At 36.2% G+C, this 23,915-nt stretch overlaps 1 protein-coding gene across 1 annotated transcript in view; it reads right to left on the reverse strand.

The window, feature by feature from the left end:
* Positions 1 to 23,915, reverse strand: part of COL24A1 (collagen type XXIV alpha 1 chain) — a 307,987-nt gene that overhangs the window by 178,100 nt on the left and 105,972 nt on the right. Inside the window, exon 19 of the mRNA XM_024565351.4 lies at positions 8,639 to 8,692. Coding sequence (XP_024421119.2) covers positions 8,639 to 8,692 — 54 coding nt within the window. The remainder of the gene's footprint in view (positions 1 to 8,638; positions 8,693 to 23,915) is intronic.

Below are 23,915 nucleotides of genomic sequence, written 5' to 3' on the forward strand. Positions count from 1 at the left end.
AGATTCAATGCAATCCCTAGCAGAATGTCAATGGCATTTCTTGCTGATATAGAAAAAATCCTATAATTCATACGGAACCACAAAGGTCCTGAATAGACAAAATAGTCTTAAGAAAAATGAGCAAAGCTGAAGGCCTTGTATTTACTGACTTCAAACCGTATTACAAGCCACAGCAATGAAAAATGTTGGTACTGCCATATAGACAGACATATAGACCAAAGGAACAGAATAGAGAGCCCAGAAATAAACCTATGCATATACAGTCCAACAAGCATTTTCTTCAACATGGGTTCCAAGACTACACAATGGGGTAAACATAGTCTTTTCAACCAATGGTATTAGGAATTTGAATATCCACATGACAAATAACGAAACTGGACTCTTATCTTACTCATACATAGAAATCAACTCAAAATGGATTAAGGACTTACATGACCTGAAACCACAAAACTCTTAGAAGAAAACATAGGCAGAAAGCTCCTTAACTTTGGTCTTGGCAATGATTTTCTTGGATGTGACACAAAAGTAAAGGCAATGAAAGCAAAATAGACTAGTAAACATTGTACTTCTGCACAGTTAATAAAGAATCAATCAACTGTGAAAAGGTAACCTACAGAATGAAAGAGAAAAATTGTGAACCACAAATCTGATAATTTTCTAATATATAAAATACATAAGAAACTCCTATAGGTCAAAGGTAAAAAGTAAATAACCCAATGAAAATAATAGGTAAAGAACTTTGAATAGACATTTCTCCAAATAAAACATACAAATGACCAACAGATATATGTAAAAATACTCAACACCACTAATCATCAGGGAAATGCAAATCAACACCTTAACACCTGTTAGAATGGCTATTACAGTGTTTTTAAAAAAGTGTTGGCTAGGATGTAGAGAAATTGGAACACTTGTGCACTCTTGGTCGGAATGTAAAATGGTACAGCCACTAGGGAAACCAGGATGGAATTTTCTCTAAAAATTAGAAATAAGACTACCGTATGATCCAGCCATCCCACTTCCAGTTATTTATGTAAAAGAATTGAAAACAGGGTCTTGGAGAAATAGCTGCGCTCCCATGTTCATTGCAGGACGATTCACAATAATTTACAGGTGGAAAGAGCTGAAATGTCTATTGATAGATGAATGAGTAAAGAAAAGGCAGGCTTTTGGACTACTGGACAATGGTTTGTTATTTAGCCTTGAAAAAAAAGATGGAAATTTTGATATATGCTACTACATAGATGACCCTTAAGGATCTGATGCTAAGTGAAATAAGCCAGTCACAGAAGGACAAATTAATCTACTTACATGAAGTATCAAAGGCGATGATATTTGCAGGACCAGAATATAGAATGGTGGGTGCAAGTGGGCTGGGGGGAGTGGAAATGGGAATTGTGGTTCAATGATAGAGTTCCAGTTACACAAGATAAAAAGAGTTTAGAGACCTAAATTGTACAACAACATGCAGTAGTTAACAATACTGTACTGTACAGTTAAAATTTTAAGAGAACATTTCACATTATGTGTTTTTACCAGAATAAAAGGTCTTCCATGGGTTTTATTAGCATTGAAACTTTTCAACTTTATATTTAAGTTCTGTCACAATCTGCCTCCTAACTTTTTTTTTAAGTAAGTTGCGTTTACTTCCGCCCTTCATTCCTGTGTTCATTTTATACATATTGTATAGAATCTCTCACCCCTTGGCTCTTCTTGGCAAACCCAACACATCCAACTCAAACACTAATTTTTCTAAGAAGTTTCCCAGAAAAATTGCCATAATAAGTTAGTCTCTCTTCTGGGGTCCTTATTATTCACTTATCATGTGCTGCCTAGTTATGCTTTTTAACTTTTCACATGTAGAAATCTCACATTTTCAGATGTTTACAAGTTCTTAGTAGACAGAAGACCTTGTTTTAATCTTGTTTTTAAGTAATTGCTTAACAAACTCAATAAATATTTCTCCACACAGTACATTCCCCATTGTACAAACTCAATGAATATTTCTGAGCTAAATAAATACTCAGCTCAGCAATATTCACTGAGCTGGAGGATAAAATGGTTGCTATGACAAATCTCTATGTAAAACTCGACTAAGTGTACAGAATGTAAATCTTCAGGGCTGGATTAAGGTGATCTAAGATAAATATTTAGAGTTACTAGTTTTCCTTGTACTAAGTTAGTGTACTTCTCTCCAGGCAAACACATAGCATATTTTAATAATTTAATCTAAAGGTTTTTCTACCCTGGTCAGGTGGCTCAGTTGATTGGAGCATCATCCCATACACCAGACACTGCAGCTTCCATTCCCAATCAGGGCACATACCTAGGTTGCAGGTTCAATCCCCAGGCCCAGCACATACAGGAGGCAACTAATCCATGTTTCTCACACTGATGTTTGTTTCTCTCTTTCTCTCTTCCTCCCTCCCTCCCTCCCTGTCTCTTTCTCCCTCCCATCCTCTCCCCCTCTCTCTCTTTGCCTCCATCCTTTCCTTCCTTTCTCTAAAAGCAATAAACATATCCTCAGGTGGGAGTTTTAAAAATTAAAAGTTATCTTTATATATTCTATAACATAACCTCACAAATAGCAGCTTTTCTCTAATAATTTATTAGGAATGGTATATAACAGGCAATGACAGCCATTTATGCCATCCCTATTTGTATAGCCAAAGTAACAGTACAAACCATTACAGCAACAAATAAATTATTTCACTATTTACTGGAAGACAGAATATTCATTGGGCACTCGCTTTTTGCAGTAAACAGCAAAGGATGTGGTTTTGTTAGTGTTACAGGATTCTTGAAAGCAGAGTGCCAAATTGAGTAGCTCAGCACTCAAGGAGACCTGCTGATGTATGTTTTATAACTATATACACATGTACATCTATATATACACAATCCCACAATTGATAGAACCATAATTAATAGAAATTTCTAATCTTAGTTTGAGATTTTTAGTCAACTGGCAGAAAATGAAGAGAAAATAAAAGGCTTATTTAGAGCTGCACCAAATTGCTCTGGAAAGAACCCAATTTGTTTGCAAGTAGGGTAACCACGTATTTTAAATACCGTGGACATAATTTTCTTATTGATCACCTGCTATAGCCTCAACAAAGCTTTAATAATTTATATGGATCCCATTTTCCAAACAAGATATGCACTTCAAAATAGAGTTAGTCTTAAGATGCTGCCATGAAACCGTACACACAACTAAAGAAACACATCGTGCTAATAGGGTCAGTATGTTTGGCTCTGTTTTTCCTTTCTGTTTCTAGAAATGATTTTAAGGCAAATGGCAAGGGCCAAAAGAGAAACATAAACAGATCATTCTCAGCCTACAAGACGTAAAGTCATATTCTTCTTCCCTTAAAATTTTCTGGTTCTTTTGATAAAATTATCTCTAAGATATTATTTTAAACTTCAGTGATGTGTATAAAATTGGTCCATGATGTTGGTACTGATGAGGTGACAAGCTCAAAGTAACCCACAAAGTAATTATCACCCATTGGAATTCAACCATTGCTATTCATTAAAATAGCTTAATTTCAGGTCTTTTGTTCCATTTTTAAACACTGTTATTCTAACACTAAAGGAAGTAATGAGAAGGATGTTTTAAAGATCACTATTATAACAATATTCAAGAAGTCAGTGGTTTTGTCGTGTTCTCTGACATTATTCTTGACAAAACTTCAAGAGAAATAAAATTTCCAAACTGGGAAGAATTTAGAAAGCTATATGGTTGTTCACCTAGTACAATATTTATACTTGAGACTATTAAGTTCAATTAAATAATTACCAATTTCATAAGGCAAAATTTTTTGCTCAGTTATCTGGGCTCTCACAGCATTTCACCAACTCTTTTATATAGCACTTCTTACAACATTTTGTGATTTTTAAAAATCTCCCACTAAACTATAACCTCATCCAAGGGAAGGACCATGGTTTAAAAATCTTTACAACCTCACATTTAGTACTTGACCTAACACATAAAAGAAACTCAATAATGCTAATTAATGGACTATTAAATAAATGGATAAATGAATCTATTTATATGTGTATGTATCAAGTTCATGTTTCTGAGTATGGTCAGTGAAGGGCGAAAACTAGACATAAGAAATTTACAACTCCATTCTCTATACATCTCTATCTCAACTTCCCTTCATACAACTATTTCTAATTATTATTCCATCAGCAGTTTGGAAGTAGATTTGAAGAAATGCCAGACTGGAGGTAGGAAGAACATGTGGAGAGCTATTATACTAATCCTGCTGAAAAATCAAGAGAGCTTAAACTACAACATTAGCAGTGAAAATAATTTTAAGGGGCAAGACAGGAAGTTTTGAGTCTAGGATCAGGATAAAGGTGATAATTGATGGCATGAGGTCATTCAGGAGACGAGAGTGGGTTTAATGCAAAATATATGTGGAACTTGAATACTGAAGAGGAAGAGGAATTCTTCTATGGAGACAGACAGGAAGGGGGAAACATGGCTATATATAGGGAAAGTTTGTAGATGGCTAGTAGGGTTGCCCGATAAAATACAGGATGCCCAATGAAATTTGAACTTCACAGAAACAGTGAATAACTTTTACTATAAATGTTTCCAAATATTTACTACAAGTGCATTCTCTCACAAGTTTCCTTTTCTTGAATGCCATTTGTCCGTTTGCAAAGTCCTACTCATTCATCATGTCAGCTCAAATGCTACCTTCTCTACAAAGTGTAATCTGAGTCTCCTACCCTATATCATACAGTATTACATATTACATGTCATTCACATGATTAATATAAAGATTTCTGCCTAACTTTCTCTAGATTGTAAGCTACTTGAAAGTAGGGATCAGAATTTTTTATCTTTGTATCTAGGGTCTAGCACAACAGCTGTTACATAAGAGGCAGCCAATAAATATTTGCTGATTGAATGATGTCCTATTTCAGATCTTCATAATTTCCTTTCTAGCTTTTTCTAGTTCATTTCCTGGCCTTCAATTTCATTCCTATTTATAGCATCTTACGTTCTGACACAAGAGGTATCCTTTTAAAACATAAATCACCACGGACTCTTTACTATTTGAACATCTTTGATTACTTCATGATGCCCAGGGATAAAGTGAAACTCTTCAGTATGGTATTGAATGTCCTCCACAATTTAAATCCAAAGCCAAGTGGTTAAGAGATCAAACTTTGAAATTACACCTGGGTTAGAGGCCTGGCTAAATTATTTGATAGTTATATGACTGTGAGGGAATAACAACCAATTGTAAAATGGGAATGCCTACCTCCTGATGCTGTGGTGAAGATGAAATGAGATGTCTGTGAAACATTTACTGTAGTACTATACAGTAATCCATGCTGGGGATACTATCCAACACTCCCAGTGGATGCCTGAAACCATGGACAGTACTAAACCCTAAATATACTATGTTTTTTCCTACACGTACATACATATGATAAAGTTTAATTTGTAAATTAGGAACAGGAAGAAATGAACAACAATAGCTAATAAAATAGAACAATTATAGTAATATACTACAATAAAAGTCATGTTAATGTGTTCTCTCTCTCAAAATATCTTACTATACTATATTCAGTTTCCACTTACAGCTCCTTTTTGGCATGTGCAAATTGCCAGCATCACTATTCTTGCACTTTGGAACCATTATTAAGGAAGATACGGGTTACTGGAACATAAACACTGCAATACTACCTGTCAGTTTGATAACCTAGATGGCTACTAAGTGACTAACAGGTGAGCAGCATATGCAGTGTGGACGCTTTGGAAAATGGCATGATTCCTTTCCTTGGTGGGACAGAGAAGGACCACATGAGATTTCACTGATCAGAATACTGTGCAATTTAAATTTACGGACTATTTCTGTAACTTTCCATTTAACATTTTCAGACCATGGTTGATCATGGGTAATGGAAACTGAGGAAACAAAACTGTGGACAACAGGGGACTACTGCAGCTCTCCTGATTTCCTTTACAGATCATCTATCACTTCCTCTCTACTGATAACCTTCCATAGTAGCAATATTTCATAACTTGATAATTCTCCAAACTTCAGGCTTTTTCATCTTTCTACGTCTTTACTTTCACAATATTTTATTTGTGTAAAATGCTCATTCTAGGTCAGCCTGCCTGAAAAGCTCTTGGTATTTAAAATTTTGCCATGTAGAGTTCTGGCCAAGATGGAGGTGTAGGTAGATATGCTTCACTTCCTTGCACAACCAAAAGAAGGATAACAACCAATTAAAAAAACAACAACAACAACCAGAACTGCCAGAAAATCAAACTGCATGTAAGCCCAAAAACCAAGGAGTTAAAGAAGAAACATTTATCCAGACAGTTAGGATGAGTGGAGATAGGAAACCGAGGTGGAGAGGATACCAGGAAAGGCTGCAGCTGGTGGGGCTGGTGAGGTGGTGGCTGGGGGACCAGCACTCCCACATTCGCATGCAGATAAGCATGGAGGAACAACTGGGAAGCGAGACAAACTGTACCACCCAGGGTTCCGTGCAGGAAACTAAAGCCTCAAAATCTCTGACTGTAAAAATCTCTGGGGGCTATGGTGGTGAGAGAAACTTCCAGTCTCACAGGACAGTCTGTTGGAGAGATCCACAGGATCCTAGAATGTATACAAGCCTGCCCACCCACCCAAGAATCAGCACCCGAAAGGGCACTATCTGCTTGTGGAAAGTGAAGGAATTGACAGAAACTGGATCGAGAGCCCAGCAAGCCAATAAGCAGCATTGTTCCCTCTCTGACCCCTCCCCTACATACAGCACCACAACACAGTGAAGTGAGTTGCCTAACCCTGGCGAATACCTAAGGCTCCACCCCTTACAAGTAACAGGTTCTCTTAGATGGAGAAATATGGTCCAAATGAAAGCACAGATCAAAACTTCAGAAAAAGAACAATTTTTATCTCCTAAGCAATGAGGAAATAGCCAACCTATCAGATGCAGAGTTCAAAACACTGGTAATCAGGATGCTCACAGAAATGATTGAGTACACTTGCAAAATAAAGGAAGAAATGAAGACTATACAAACTGAAATAAAGGAAAATATACAGGGAATCAACAGTGAAGGGAAGGAAACTGGGACTCAAATAAAAAATTTGGAACAAAAGGAAGAAATAAACATCCAACTGGAACAGAATGAAGAAACAAGAATTCAAAAAAGTTGTCCTCTGGGACAACTTTAAATGTTCCAACATCCAAATAATAGGGGCACCAGAAGGAAAAGAGGAAGAGCAAGAAATTGAAAACATAATGAAGAAGAACCTCTCCAATCTGGCGAAGGAACTACACATGTAACTCCAGGATGCTCAGAGTCTCAAAGAAATGGGATCCAAGGAGAAACACACCAAGACATATCACAATTAAATTACCCAAGCTTAAAGATAAGGAGAAAATCTTAAAAGCAGCAAGAGAAAATGAGACAGTTACCTACAAAGGAGTTCCCATAGACTATCAGCTGATTTCTCAAAAGAAGCCTTACAGACAAGAAGGGGCTGGAAAGAGGTATTCAAAGTCATGATAAGCAAGGACCTACAACCAAGATTACTGTATCCAGCAAAGCTTTTATTTAGAATGTAAAGGCAGATAAAGTGCTTCCCAGATAAGGTCAAGTTAAAGAAGTTCATCATCACCAAGACCTTATTATATGAAATGTTAAAGGGACTTCTCTAGGAAAAAGAAAATTAAAAATATGAACAGTAAAATGACAACAAACTCACAACTATCAACAAGTGAATCTAAAAAACAAAAACAAAAACTAAGCAGACAACTAGAACAGGAACAGAATCAAAGAAATGGAGATCACATGGAGGGCTATCAGTGGGGTGGGGAGAATGGGGGAAAAAGGTACAGGGAAGAAGAAACATAATTGGTAGGCACAAAATAGACAGGGGGAGATTAAGAATAGTGTAGGAAATGGAGAAGCCAAAGAATTTATATGTACAACTCATGGACATGAACTAAGGGTGGGGGGAACACTGGGAGTAGAAGGGTTCAGGGTAGAAAGGGATAAAGAGGAGGAAAAATGGGACAACTGTAATAGCATAATCAATAAAATATACTTAAAAATAAAATAAATAAATAAAATTTTGCTGTGTATATATACATAACAGTAAAGGAAGTTTAAAATCCTTAGGTTTCTTAAAGGAATTTTGTGCTATGTACATTCCAGCACACTATAGGCTTTCTTTATTTTAATTAATGGATACTTTATGGGCACTAAAGAGTTTTAGTGGCCAAAGCACTCTCATCCGTTTATTGTATGCTATGGTTTCTTAGGATTTTTTCATCTCTTCAAAAAAATACTTTTTCAGTGACTTATGTGCTTTGCAAATACTGGCATCCTAATCTAAGTCGAAACCAAACCAGAAAAATAGTTTTCAATGATCTGAACCCAAAAGATTGGATGATATACTCTAACTTAACAAAAGCCACCAAAAGAACCAGACATGCAAACTACTTCCTGATTATTTTGAAACAACATGTACAGAATTTATTAAATGCTTCTGAGACAGCTCAAAGATATCCAGAAATAGTCTGATTTCCTAAAATCTTTTTTTTTACCAATTCATTGAAATGTGAGATAAGAAAATTATACCTATATATATTTTTTTACCTTTGATCCTTCAGGGCCATTTTGTCCAGGAATCCCAATGTCACCTGGAAAACCCTGGGGAACATAAAAATGAAAAGTTTATTCCATAGCAAATTGCTCTAAATCTATTAAGCATACAAAAATCCCCTTTGCCTTTCTCTCATGCCCAGTTGGAGCAATCTGTACTCCTCAAAAACTCAACATTAAAGAATGTTAGGCAGTTGTCTGACATTGGAATACTAAATTTACAAAGTGTACTAAAACAGAGCTGGTTTCATCAGGGGTTCACGAACAATCCTCAGACCTCTCATCCAGTCTAAGAGATAGGGAGTCTTATTCACAAATCATCTACAACTTGGGAAAAAAGCAAGAGGTCCGTTAATAGGTCCTTTCAATGCCATATGCTACTCAGAGCCACCAAGGGTTACGGGAACGTACTTTGTTACACTCACTGTTTACTAACTATATGCTAAGTTGTAGGGTTTTTTAAGGAAGAGATGTAAATAACTACTATCTCATGAGAAAAATAATGCCAAAGGTTATGGATTAACATAGAACATTTTAATCAGTTTTGTATCTAATGTGACTATCTTATCCTAACATTTCTATGTATGTCTATAAATATTTACATCCTCAAATGCTCTTTGAACTCTTCTTAACTTCTTATTGGTACCATAATTAATTAATGAGTTGAATTAAATATCTGACCCGTTTACTTTATATTTGCCTCAGAATCATAATTTTACCTTTCTGGAAATTATACTCTAGTAGTCTAAAATAGTTGGTCTAAGAAATAGCAATGTACTATAGTGTGTTAAATAAACTCTGTGCTAGGAAAAGGCCTAGAATGTTATTCTAAAATAATTAGATTACTATTCTTGCTGAAATAATGAATTAGATCAGGGTGTCAAACTCATTTTCATCGGGGGCCACATCAGCCTCAAGGTTGCCTTCAAAGGGCCGAATGGGTCATTTTAGGACTGTATGAATGTAACTACTCCTTAACTAGGGGCAAGGAGCTCGGCGCTGCCGCTGGGTAGAAACAAGGTGCCAGGCCGGATAAAACAAGGTGGGGGGCCGGATTTGGCCTGAGGGCCTTGTGTTTGCCACCTGTGCTTGGTTCTAAAGTTATTTTGGCCCTTTGAAGGCAACTATGAGGCTGATGGGACACCCAGGGATTAGATTTTTCATGACCAGTTTTACTAATGACAATAAGCTGCTGCGTGTAATTTTGCTTGTATTTTGTCACAGATGAAGGTGTTTCTGTGTTTCCTGTGGACATGGACAAAGGAATACAAAGTAAGACAAGTTCAAGAATCAGCACCTTTAAAAGTAAAGAAGGTTCCAATTAGATATGAATGCCAGCTAGAAAAGGTAGGTCAGCGGAGGTTTAAATATGATGGTCATAAAAGTTATCACAAGTAAAAGGGAATAAAAAAGTTGATTCTGAAATAGTCATCTTGGAAGGAAAAATCAAAAGAAAGGACACTGACTCATTCAGTCCAGATTAGGACAAATATGTCTTCACTCCAATTTAAAACCTGGATTTTGTGGAAAAAAAACATTACTTGGGAACATTTCTGGCAGAAAAAAAGGCAGTGGTAACTAGAAGACTGATTACAGAATCAAATTTCTAAAAGTTGGGAACAGAACATGTTTCATACAGACTTGCTGACTGCTTTTCTGAGTAAAAGACATCAAGTTCACCTTTGCCTTCTCTGCCTTGAATAATTCTACCTTATCTTTCTTCACCCAAAAGGCTTATGTTTGAAATAAAAGACAATAATATTTTACTTGTAAATCTTTCTTTGTCCCCCATATCTTGAGTTAGGTCCCTCGTAAAAGCTCTCACGCTATTGGTCCTACAAAGTCACTCAGTGTAGTGTTTTGGCTTCTTATGTTTTCCTCATCAGACTGCAAACTTCTTGAGGGCAGTTTTATGTCTTAGCAACAATCGTATTTCCAATAACTAGTACACCACCTGGCACAGAGTAAGTGCTGAGAAATAGATTTTCGTTGTTGAATAGTTGTTTCTTCTGGGGAAAAAAGGACAACATGTTTGTTGGCTACTTTTATCCCTTTGATACTGGTTTACAACCACCGGTTCAGAGCATCTCCACAGAGAGATTCGTGATTTCTGGCTGACCTTCAGATGAGCCTGGCACACGTTGTCATACCAGAAAGCGAGAAAGGTATCTAGAGCTCTGTTAAAAGAACTCTAAGACCTTGGAGAGGACCTCACTGGCCAGATATGGAACAGTATGAACTTCAATGACAAGAATTGCAGTGGATAAAAACATGTCAAATATGTTTAAATTTCTAAGTTCATAATTTTACAAGAAAAAAATGTATGTTTAGAGGATGAAAGGGATCCAACTTAGTACTCTACAAGTGAAGAATCAAGCATTTACCTTTCTAATACATATTGTACCAACACTACTCAAACAGCACATGAAGGAATGCATTCCAGGCAATAAATAAAAAAAGACATGATAGAGCAAGAACATCACCATTTTGCAATCCCCTAAACGATCCAATGGATCTGGGCAGTTTAGTAACCAACTATTACTACCACCACAAAAAAGGAAAGATAACTAGACAGTATGTGCTTCCGGATGAAAGAACACAATATCAGCAATAGTCTTGCCCAAACAAACGAACAGAACTGGACATGGTCAGGCCTCTGTATGTGACTTTCAATTCCAGGAAATACAGAGGACCACGAAATGATCAGCAAGATCCAGGCTGCGGGAAACTTTACAGGTTAAACAACTGAGGACCTTTTTTTTAAAAAAAAAAAACCTTTTATTGTTATTCAATTACAGTTGTCTGCATTTTCTCCCTATCCCTCCACCCCACCCCATCTGAACCCACCTCCTTCCCCTGCCTCCACCCTCCCACTTGATTAACAACTGAGGATCTTCAATAACTAAACTATAAGGGGGAAAAAAGGGAATGGGAAGAGAACATGTAGAGTGAAAGACATAGCAATAAAACAAAAAAGCCTAAACTATTTCTTTAAAAAGATGCACGCTTGCATGATTAAGCCATAAAAGAAAAAAGAGGAACTGCTTGCTGTTGGGAGAAGAAAGAGGCTTGTGGATGGGCTGGGATCCATAAAAGCTTCTGGAGTAACTAGCAGTTTTAGTCCTGACCTGTGTGGTAGTTACCAGAGTGTTTTTCTTATAAACTGTTTGTGACATACATTTGTTTTATATGGTTTTCTGTGTCTTTGTTTTTAATAAAACAGTGTGAAAAAAGTCATTGAAGTGAGTATATGCATGAATATTTGCTTTCTTGAACATTAAAATAACAGTGATAGAGTATTTAAAAAAGACATAAAATACCAAAACCAGGGGAACAGGAGACAAAAGATGTCAACAAATCTGATCTTATAATATAATCATGTAAGTTGAATATTTTACAATTAAGACTTTATTTAAAAGTTCAGAAACACATCACAGTTATTAAAAGGAGATAAAACAATGTCTAAAACTTGGCTAGGAGACATTTTTATTATTTGAAAAATCTATATTTGGGTTACTACCAAGTAGAGATCTTATCTTTTAAATAATTTTTAAATATAAAAATCGGAGTTAGCTGGGTCAGCTAAACTCTAATAACATGTGTCTATAAAGTAATTTTTTAAACTCTCAAACTTACTGTTTAAAATGTAAATCAAATGACAAGACATGGCCATCCTTCCAAGCTGCAAACTTTCAGAGAACTTACAGACTGAAGATAAAAACTGTGTCATTCAGACTTTATAATTTTTTATTGTTGTTCAGTTACAGTTGTCCCCATTTTCCCCTCATTATCCTCCACTGCCCCATGCACCCCCCCACCCACATTCAATCCTCCCTTCCCCCCTCCTCGCCCTGTTGTCCAGGGGTCCTTTATACATGTTCCTTGATTTTATAATTTGATTAAAAAATTATGCTGGCATGAAAGTATACAGAAAGAAAATTAAACACAAACATCTCATAAGAAAACTCTAATTCATTTTAATTTAAAATAATTTGGAAAACATTGAAAAGTCAAAGTGATTCCTCCATTGGGCTTCACTATCTCAGTTAAGTCACCACATCACAGTTGAAAGCACAATAGCTAAGTGAAAAAAAAGAGAAAGCAGCCTGATTTCCGGTGCCTTCAAAAATTTGAGATATAATTGACTTTATAATACTTTCAGGTGTAAAACACATTGATTTAATATATGGATACACTGGGAAATGATCACAGTAATTCTAGTTAACATCCATTACCACAAAATATCATCTTTTTTTTCTTGTAATGAGAACTTTTAAGATCTCCTCTCTTACCCACTTTCAAATACACAATACAGTGTTATTTACTGTGCCATCGTGTGCACGTCTCCATGACTTACTTGTTTTACTTTTTTGTCTTCCATCACCATACACTGGTCCCCTTTACCCTTTCCTACCCATAACTGGAAATTTGTACTGTTTGACCACCTTCACCCATTTTGCCCTCCCCTCCCATCTCTGGCAACTACCAATATGTTCTTTGTGTTTTTAAGTTTTGTTTTTGTTTTAGATTCTGCATGTAAATAAGATCATACGGTATTTGTCTTTCTCTGTTTGACCCATTTAACTTAGCATAATGCTCTCTAGGTGCATCCATGTTGTCACAATGGTATGATTTCCTTCTTTTTAAAGACTGAATAATATTTTATTTTATATATTTTTCAATAATGTTTAGTCAATTTTTTCTATTGAGCTGTATGTCATAGCTTTATTAACTTCAGTTTATGTAACATTCTAAATCTTTTGTTGTGATTTCAACCATCTTCACAGGTTCTTCACCAGGAGTATATTCCCTAGAAACCACTTTCTTGCTCATTCATAAGAAGCAACTCTTCGTCTGTCAAAGGCTTAACATGAAATTCATAGCAATGAAATTTTTATCACAGCAATTCAGTCACATCTTCAGGTCCACTTCTAATTCTAGTTATCCTGCTATTTCTACCACATCTGCAGTTATTTCCTCTGCTGGTCTTAATCCTTCAAAGTCATACATGAGGGTTGCAATCAACTTCTTCCAAATTCTTGTTATTGTTGGTATTTTGACCTCTTCCCATGAATCATGAATGTTCTTAATGGCATCTAGAATGGTGAATCCTTTCCAGAAGGTTTCCAATTTACTTTGCCCAGACCCATCAGAGAGACCACTATGTAAAGCAGCTACAGCATTATAAAATGTATTTCTTATATATTAAGACTTGAAAGTCAAAAACACTCCTGGATCATGGGCTGCAGAATGGATGTTGTGTTACCAGGATGTTGTGTTTGCTGCAGCTTCCACATCAATACTGCTTCACATCGCACTTTTATGTAATGGAGAAGGCTTCTTTCCTTAACCTCATAACCAATCTCTGCCTGCTTCAGACTTTTCTGCAGCCTTCTCAGCACTCTCAGCCTTCAGGGAACTGAAGAGAGTGAGGTCTTCTCTGGATCAGGCTTTGGCTTAAGAGAATGTTGTGGTTGGTCTGATCTTCTCCCCAGACCACCGACACTTTCTCCGTATCAACAATAGGCTGTTTAACGTTCTTGTCACTCATGAGTTTACTGGAGTAGCATTTTTATCTTTTTTAAATTTTATTTATTTATTTATTGTGGTTTTTAAATAAATTTATAATAACAAATCTTAATAAAAATGTCACAGAGGAACACACCTTAACATGTTACACGCTTCATTTCCTTAGAAAAAGTTACAGATGTAGCTGGAGTAGCACTTTTAACTACCTTTAAGAACTTCTGCATTCACTACTTGGCTAACTGTTTGATACAAGAGGCCTAGTAGCTTTTTATCTATTTCATCTTTTAACATGCCTTCTTCAATAAGTTTAATTATTTCTAGCTTTTGACTTAAAATGAGAGAAGTGTGACTCTTTCTTTCATTTGAACACTCCGAGGCCATTGTAGAGTTATTAATTTGCCTATTTCAGTATTGTCGTGTCTCAAGGAATAGAGAGGTCTCAGGAGAGGGAGAGAGACTGGGGAATGCCGGTCAGTGGAGCAGTCTGCACATACAGTATGTACCAGTTGAGTTCGCTATCTTATATGCGTGCGGTCTGTGGTATGCCAAAATAGTTACAATAGTAATATCAAAGATCGCCAATCACAAGCACAAATATAACAATGAAAAGGTTTAAAATATTGCAAGCAGTGGCAAAATGTGACACTGAGCCACAAAGTGAGCAAATGCTGCTAGAAAAATGATGCCAATAGACTTGCTCTATGCAGAGTTGCCACAAAACTTCAATTTGTAAAATCCCCTACGGCTGTGAAGCACGGTAAGGCAAGGCACAGAAAATGAGGTATGCCTGTATAGTGTAAAAAAGGGCACCTAGTTTCAATTCTTTTGTATGTAGCTGTCCAGTTTTGCCAAAACCATTTATTGAAGAGACTATCTTTTCCCTCATTGTATATTCCTGGCTCCTTTGTTATGGAATAATTGACCATATAATAGATGGGTTTATTTCTGGGCTTTCTATTCTCTTCCATTGATCTATGTGCCTGTTTTTATGCTGATAAACCAGGAAGCATGATACCTCTAGCTTTGTTCTTCTCAATATTGGTTTGTCTATTTGGAGTCATTTGTGGTTCCACACAAATTTTAGAACTGTTTGTTCTATTTCTGTGAAAAACACCATTGGGATTTTGATTGGGATTGTCTGAAACCTGTAGATTACTTTGGGTAGTATGGGAATAGTAACAATATTAATTCTTATAATCTATGAGCATGGAATATCTTTCCCTTTACAAGTGTCTTCTTTAATTTCTCCCATCAATGTTATAGATTTCAATGTATAGGTTTTCACTTGCTTGGTTAATTTTATACCTAGTTATTATCTTCTTTTTGATGCAATTGTAAATAACACTATTTTCTTAATTTCTCATTCTTATAGTTTGTTAATAGTGTATGGAAACACAACTCATCTTTTTATGTAGATTTTATATCCTGCATCTTGTGCCTTCTTAACAGAAATAATTTAATCATTAATTTTTATCAAGAAGTAGAAATTAGTCTTCGCCGGGTGGCTTGGTTTGTTGGAGCATCATCCCACACACCAAAAGGCTGTGGGTTTGATTCCCAGTCAGGACACATACCTAGGTTGTGGGTTCGATCGCTGTTTGGGGTGCGTACAGGAGGCAACCAATCGATGTTTCTCTCTCACATCAATGTTTCTCTCTTTGTCTCTCTTTCCCTCTCTCAAAGAAATAAACATCTTTGGGTGAGGATTTTAAAAAATGAAGTAGTAGCCTAAAGAAGTAAAAGCATGTCTTCTATTTTGGGACCCTTCACATCTGTTTACTGCACAGAGAAGAGTGAGTGACTCAACATTCTCTCCAGTAAAAACAATGTTTTATTATTCCCTAATTGCTAAAGGCTGGAGACTAATTCACACGCATTTTTTAAAAGCAAAACCTGGGAGCCAAAAGCACTAGCAGATTCCATTAGTGTCCTGGGAAATTATAAAAGTAAAATACTGTTGTTCTTATTCTGGCAGTATTCAGAAGTTTGGAAGCTCGAGTGTCCAAATAAAGTAACTCTATAATGCTCTATGGCATACATTAAGCACATTAGTAGTTCTTCAATAGGAGTGATAAAGTGTCTATTTTCTATTGCGATTTATAGTCCTTTTGGTAAAAAAAAAAACTGGTTCAAATGGATAAACAATGCACAAAATAAATAAATCCAATAAATAAAGTAATAATGCTGTGTCAGTAAAATGAAAACCACCTGCCTGTGGCAGCCTGGAAGAGCCTCAAATGCATTCCTTTGTTTATGCTGAAGAAAAGAGCTCACATAATAAAGGCTTACACACTATATGAGTTTATTTAAATAAAAACTTCAGAAAAATGCAAATTAATCTATCGTGGCAAAAAAGCAGATCAGTGGTAGCCTGAAAAGGGCAGGGGCAAAAAGAACAGAAGGGAGAAATTACAAATGGTGAGCAAGGAAACTGCTGAGTTTGACAGAATGTTCACTGTCTCGATCTTGGTGATGGTACATACATACATGAACAATGATAAAACTGCACAATTCAAATATATTCATCTTATTATTTTATAATGCAACTACTTAACTATGTCAATTATACCTCATCAAAGCTGTAAAAAAGAAATTGGTGTTGGGTGCTTTAGACAATCATTTGTTTTTGATAGGCAACCATTTTTAACAATTTAAAGACCTTCAGAGAAAAAATAAAATTTATTTGTTGAACTTTTCCCCATATAAAATCAGTGAAGTTCAGATTTTGAATTATTTTGGAGTGGTAATAGTATGTTCAATTATAACAATATATTGAAAATAAATATTTTGGGAAATTTAAATGTTTTGCTATTTTATAAGGGAGCTTTAAAATACATGGTTGTTATAGATAAGAGTGGCATTTAGGCCTTTTCACTCTTATAAAAATTTTCAAGTTTTCATTCACTTTTATATCCATTGTGCTTTAAATATGCAAGAGCTCAATATGAGTTGGCTTAATATATCTTCTGAGTAGTTTATAAGTGTGAATGAAGCAGAAATTAATATATCTTTTAGGAAAAAAGTCATATCAAGAAAAGATTAAATTAATAAATCATTTAAGATAGGGCAACGTATGAACTATGATTTCCCAGACAGCAAAGTTCTGCAGAGCCTAGTCTGGTGGTGGGCGTACAGTACATTTAGTAAGTAAATGTTTGACGGACTGACTAGATGACCAAATTAAAGAAAAACTGAACAATTTTATTTTCAATTATGAAGTTTCAAATATTACCCTAAGAAAACAAAGTGAAAAAATAAACAACCCACAGTCGCTAACATAGCTTCTATATCTAGGACTGACTTTCACATATGCAAACAAGAAAGAATGCACCCAGAGGGAGAGAGGGTCTGTAGGGGAGAATTCGGCACGAGACACAGATCCAAAAAATAATCCGAAGAGTCTGTTCTTTAGCATTTGTGGAAGGACATACCATATCAGTAATATGGTAAGTCCAAGTAGGAAAGTAATTTTAAAAAATGATTAAAATTACCTTTTCCGAGTGCGAAAAATCCATCCAAAAGTTAATGCAAAAAATAAAAAATAAAAAGGTAAAAGTAATAAATTCACTTCCCCAGTAAACTATAGAAACTAAACTTTAGTACAAGGAAACGTGCAACTGCAAATTAAGAAACTGTTCTCTCCTCAGAGAAAGCCATAAACAGAAAATGTGAGCTTCTGGAAAAACAAATGTAATATAAAGAATTCATGTAGGTATCTGGTTCTCTTTAACTCTTGCAGTTTTAGATCTAAAAATCAGATTTTAAAAATTATGATATTGCTGAAAATCTTTGCAAATGATTATTGCTATGCTTATATTTTCCCTTTTTTATAATTCTATATATTTGAGCAGTAAAAATTGCACAGCTGAATTCCATTTATGTGTTGTATCCTAAAAGCTCAGCGGAGAAAATCCACAACAACGAAGACAGTGAGATTTCTTATGATTACAAGCATACATTCTTCTTATCAAATAAGATTTTGTGTAAATAGTATTCACAGTATGTTTGAAGTCACTCTTAAAAGAACCTACAAAGTCAATTGCAAACTCTACATTTATTTTACTGAAATCCACACAAAGTTACATGATATTTATAACTTTTAAATAAACTATTTTGACCACTACTTGATACATAGGTTTGGATGACCTGTGGTGACAAAGAGCAGATCAGTAGTGGACTGGGGAAGGGAGGAACATGAGGAATAGAAAGGGAAAATTGGAAAAAGTGAACAAAGAAATTTTGTGGTTTGAGTAATGTGTTCACTGTTTTGATTTTGGTGACGTTTTCATGAGTTCTACATAATGTCAAAAATTATCAAATTGTATAAATACATGCAGTTTGTTATGTACAAATTACAGCTCAATAAAACTGCCAAACGAAAAAGGTAATTGGCTTTGGGTGTTTTCGACAATCACTTGCTTTTTGACAGACAACAGTTAGCGAGTAACTGAAGATCCTCAGAGGTCTTGTCTCCAGATAAAAATCAGCAAAGCTCAGATTTCCAATTGTTTTAAAGGTAATAACATGACGATGATTTGGTGCTTACCTTTGGACAAATACCATTTTAGGTATTCAGTATCCATATATTTGACTCATTTCAAATTGTCATGAGTGTAGTAGTTAAGAACATCAACTCACTCATTCAACATGTAGTTACTACGTGGCAGGCATTGCTCTTGGCACTGAACACATACACTAGGGAACAAAAATATTCCCTGGCTTCATAAAATGTATATTCTTGGAAACTAACTCAGATTTTCCCCCTTTCAGTGTTGTGTTTGTGCCAGAGAGTGGAAGTTAGGAGGTTTTAAACTGCTGATTGATATTGTTATGAGGAACTAGCATGTATCAATCACCTACTGTTGTTCTAAATGCACAGCTATGGGCCTGGGCCACTGTGTGTTGTTTCCCATTCTTTTTTTTTTTCCCCATAAATGTTGTGGCTATCTTGTTTTCCTTCTAAAATTATATACTGGTTAATGGAGACATAGACCTATATCTAGGCCTCACTGAGAACAATGTACCCTTTTCCAAGAACCTAGCCTTGGAACTGTAAGCAATAACTGACCAGCACACTGGGTTATCTTCCTTTGCAGAAGGAGAGTGCATTTTCAACTGTGTGGGTAGCTGCACTATGTTACCAGAGGTCATTTTTAAACCTGTATAAACGGGCAGAAGGATAAGTGTAGATATTGGATGACAAAGTAACCTGCAGAAGGCATTTTTTTTTAATTTGCTCACCATCTCTTTGAGAAACTACTCTCCCCTAATTTGAAGTCCATGTGTTTCTGGTCCCTGTCCCAGTCTCCAGGGGTAGGTAAATGACCCAAAGCTTGCCGATTACAATATTCTAGTGCTAAGGCAGTTGTGATTGATTTAAATATGATCATGTAATCCAAGCCAGACTGGCTGGAGTCCATCTTAAAGATTTTCCTGGAGCTGGAAGAAAAAAATAATGCTTTCCTTTTGCTAAGATTGCTAACTCTGAGGGCAATGGAAGCCTAGAGGTCCCAAGGGTCACTTTTTCCACAATGTGTTCCTGTGAATGAAGCCAGAAGATGAGTACGGTCAAGAGATGGAGTGCCTTGGTTATATTCATCGAGCTCCTGTGTGCAGCCAACCTCTAGGCACCTGCACTGCTGGGCTTCCTGATTATATTAGCCAATCCTGACTTTTGTTTTTTTTTGCTTCAAACAGTTTGAATTATGTTTCTGTCACTTTAATTAAAACAGACTTGACTAAAACAATGACCTTTCTTTAAATATACGTAGCTTCCCCACATATGTTGTGCTGGAACATCCTTTCCACTTGATAAATCCCTAATATTTCCTCAAGTCTTTGCTCAAGTAAACATGATTCTTAGAAGTCTTCCTTAACTCCCTGTCCCAGGTTGCTTCACTGTACAATTTGTTATCAACTGAAAGGTAGCATGATCTGTGAAGCCTTTCCCAGTTCCCCTTAGTCAGAATCTGTAGATTGTTCTTTTACAGAACTGTTAATATGATTATTTAGCACTAATTGCACTATATTATAATTAAGGGTTTATTTTTTTCAATAAAATGTGAGCTCATAAAAGAAAATGAGTGTTACCTTACCCATCTTCATGCCACCAACATCTAACAATGCGTTACAGCCCACAGTCCCTTGCATTCATCCACATTACGCAAATGAGGTGCTGCATTCATTGTCCCAGTCTGTCTTTCCAGGGACTTTTTCCAATTTTTAAAATGTATTTTTCAATTACAGTTGATACACAATATTATATTAGTTTTAGGTGTATAGCATCATGATTAGATATTATATAACTTACAGTGTGATTTCCCCAATAAGTCTAGGGAATATAGCCTTTTCAGGGATCTTTGTATAGCAAAATTAGAGATAGTGTCTCCCCCTGCCGCAAAAAGCAGGATGCTTGCTGTCCATATAACTATGTCTCTTCCTGGAACACATTAGTTTTCATAATTGCTCATTATAAAAGATTCAGTTTCCCTAAGGTCAAAGATCCTCTTATGTATTGCAATGCACTCCCCATACAAACGTCATCTAGCCTTCTTCACATTGCCCCACGGGAATGAGGCTCAGTGAGTCAGTGCAAAAACGTTCATGCTCTGGAAACCGCTTCAGCTGAGTATCAGTTGTCCTTTGTCTCTGTTCCTGGAGTGTCGTGTCTTCTACCAGAGTCTGTAAAACTGTCAGGCTAACTTGCTGGCCTGCCAATAGGACAAAATCTCAGATCCTTCACATCCTCTGACCATTCTGGCGATGAGGATGTGATACTGATAGACATGGATTTCTGGAAGAGGGAGTATGAGGGCCTTATCAGATGATTAACGGGATCTGAGGAAAGTCCGTGGCAATATACAGTGAACATGTTAACCAAACTGTATAGCCAACCAGGCAGTAAATGGTCATTTACTTTACTGTCTGTTAAGATGAGTAATTGGGGGAAATGGCTATAGGCCAAGTACCAGGAACAGAAAGTACGAGGTATATTCAAAGACTGTTGCCCTACGTGTAACAAACTCTCCTCTGGGTGAAAAGGTTTCCCCACCTGAGGCCCACAATGCTTTAACAAAGGTATTGAGTACTATTATCAGTAACTAATAGTACTAAAATCCATCCTGGATAGGCAGAAGATGTTGTCCCCTTACAGAGACTCCCACCTACACTAGGTATAAAAGGACAGAAACTTGTGAGCACTATGAGAAGAAACCAGGCAAATCAATAAAACTTTGACTAGTTCACTTGGGGTATGTGGGGCAGGATCTGTATTTTTCCCAATACAAGAATTGTGACATCAGGCCTGAATACTGAGTTTCTGAATGCTCTGCCTCCCACATAGCTTGGAATCTAAGGTCTTATGCAATTTGGCACCAACATAGTTTTATAACCTCATCTGTCACTCCATAGCAACATAAGGAATCTGTATCGGCTAGTAAGTTTTACTCACTGTTCTGTAAATCTAACATGCACATTACCTACAAGCCCAGGCTCTGCTCATGTGACTCACCCTGCCTGAAAGCCCCTCCTCATTTCCTGCCACTTATTCGTCCACATCTTTTCCATCCTCCTTCCCTAATTCTCCCACCTCATGTTACTTTCTCCATGAACACCCAACTATAACTACTTATTTAAATCTCACATAATGCCTTTACCATTGTCTAATAGTATAGGTATAAACCTTGTTTTCCCAGCTAACACATAATTTCCCCAAGTTAACACATAATCTATTTTTGTATCTATCCTACAGTTTTTACTAGGTACAACTTTACACACAACAGGAAATTTTTATTGACTGCTTTAATCATGTGTTTTCTTTCAGAACTACTTTTTGAGTAACTAAAAATACCAAATTACTCAACCAAACCCAAGTGATAAAAGATAACAAGAAAAGTAATAGTTTTAAGTGAGTGGAATCCACTAGCACTAAGATCTATTCAACTCATGTGGTTGGCCACAGGCTGGCTTATTCTAAGTCAATAAGGTGCTAAAATGGGCAACGAGAAGCATGCCTTTGCTTGGTGTGAGCAGACTCTCCAAATGAACTTCAGTGTTTGTCTCTAAGGAAGACCACCCTGCTGGAAAAAGAGGACCCACTGCTTGGCCGCAACTGGTATCTGTGTGATTATTGATTTCAGCTCATTTTTGTAGTAAACAACTGGCTCACTTACAAAGAATATCATCCAAAATTCAACTATTTGGCAATCTCTGTAGCAAAGTAGCAAAGGGAGATTAACAGCTGAATCAACAAACATTTTAACTATCCTGCAACCACATTTGAAGATGGTTTGCTGCCAGCATTGGGAGAAAACATGGGTTAGTGCTCAAGACTATTATGCTTAAAAAAAATAGAAAAGATTCCTGTATGGCATTTGCCATGTGTCCTTATTAAGAAAGAACCAATGAGATATCACCTCACACCTGTCAAAATGTCTATCATCAATAAATCAACAGAAAAGTGTCGGCAAAGATGTGGAGAAAAGGAAACTCTTGTGTTTGTTGGTGGGAATGCAGACTGGTGCAGCCAGTGTGGAAATCAGTATGCAGTTAACCCAAAAAATTAAAAATGGTACTGTCTCATGATTCAGTGATTCCATTTCTGGAATATACTCAAAGAAGCTTAAAACACTAATTCAAAGGAATATAAGCACCCTATGTTCATTGTAGCATTATTTACAATAGCCAAGTGCTAGAAACAGCCTAAATGCCCATCAGTAGATGAGTGGGTAAAAAAGCTGTGGTACATTTACACAATGGAATACTATGCAGCTGTAAAAAAGAAGGATATCTTACCTTGTGCGACAGTATAGATGGACTTGGAGACTATTATGCTAAGTGAAATAAGCCAGACAGAGAGAGACAAGCACCTTATGATTTCACTTATATGTGGAATCTAATGAACAAAGTAAACTAATTAACAAAGTGGAGACAGACTCATGGATACAGAGAATACACTGACAGCTGTCAAAAGGGAGGGGGCTGGGGGCTGGGGGAGAAGGGTGAAGGGATTAAACAAAGAAAAAAAAAGGCTCATGTACACAGACAACAGTATGGTGACTGCCAGAGGAAAGGGGCATGAGAGGAGGTAGAAGGTGGTAAAGGGGGGATAAATGGTGGTGGAAGGAGACCTGACTTGGGGTAGTAAATACATAATACAATATACAGATGATGTACTAGAATGGTATACCTGAAACCTACACAATATTATTAACCACTGTCACCCCAATAAATTCAATAAAAGAAAAGAACCAGTATGAAAAATTTTTAATCTTATGTTTTAAAGCACTTGATGTTTTATATTGGGACACATATAATGTTTTAATTCTGTGAAGAGTTAAATGCAGAGATATATTTATTTCCCTGTTATAGAAATTTCATAAGTTGCCTAGAATAAGTAAAACATTAAGAAGAAAAACTTTGAAGTGGTTTGAAGTGACATTTGTTCAGATGATCTTTAAAGATAAACAGTTTTCTTTGATGCAAATGGCAAATAACAAAAACTTGAATGCTTTGCTTTCACAAACTTTTTATTAAGATCTAAGGTTTTCAAACTAAATTAATCGTACCATACTAGTGGCCATCTACACTACCTACAAGACAGGACAAAACTGGCAGAAAAAAACTGGCCTGTCTTGTTGTAGTATCAAAGTTTATCAACCACACATTTCCCCCTGCTCACTAAATGACAGCTAAAATTCTACAAATTCAGGACTTGCTGCCTTAGTTCCAGGTTTGTGTTTAG

Source organism: Desmodus rotundus, chromosome 3 (genome assembly GCF_022682495.2).
Source record: "Desmodus rotundus isolate HL8 chromosome 3, HLdesRot8A.1, whole genome shotgun sequence".
Taxonomy (NCBI): Eukaryota; Metazoa; Chordata; class Mammalia; order Chiroptera; family Phyllostomidae; genus Desmodus; species Desmodus rotundus.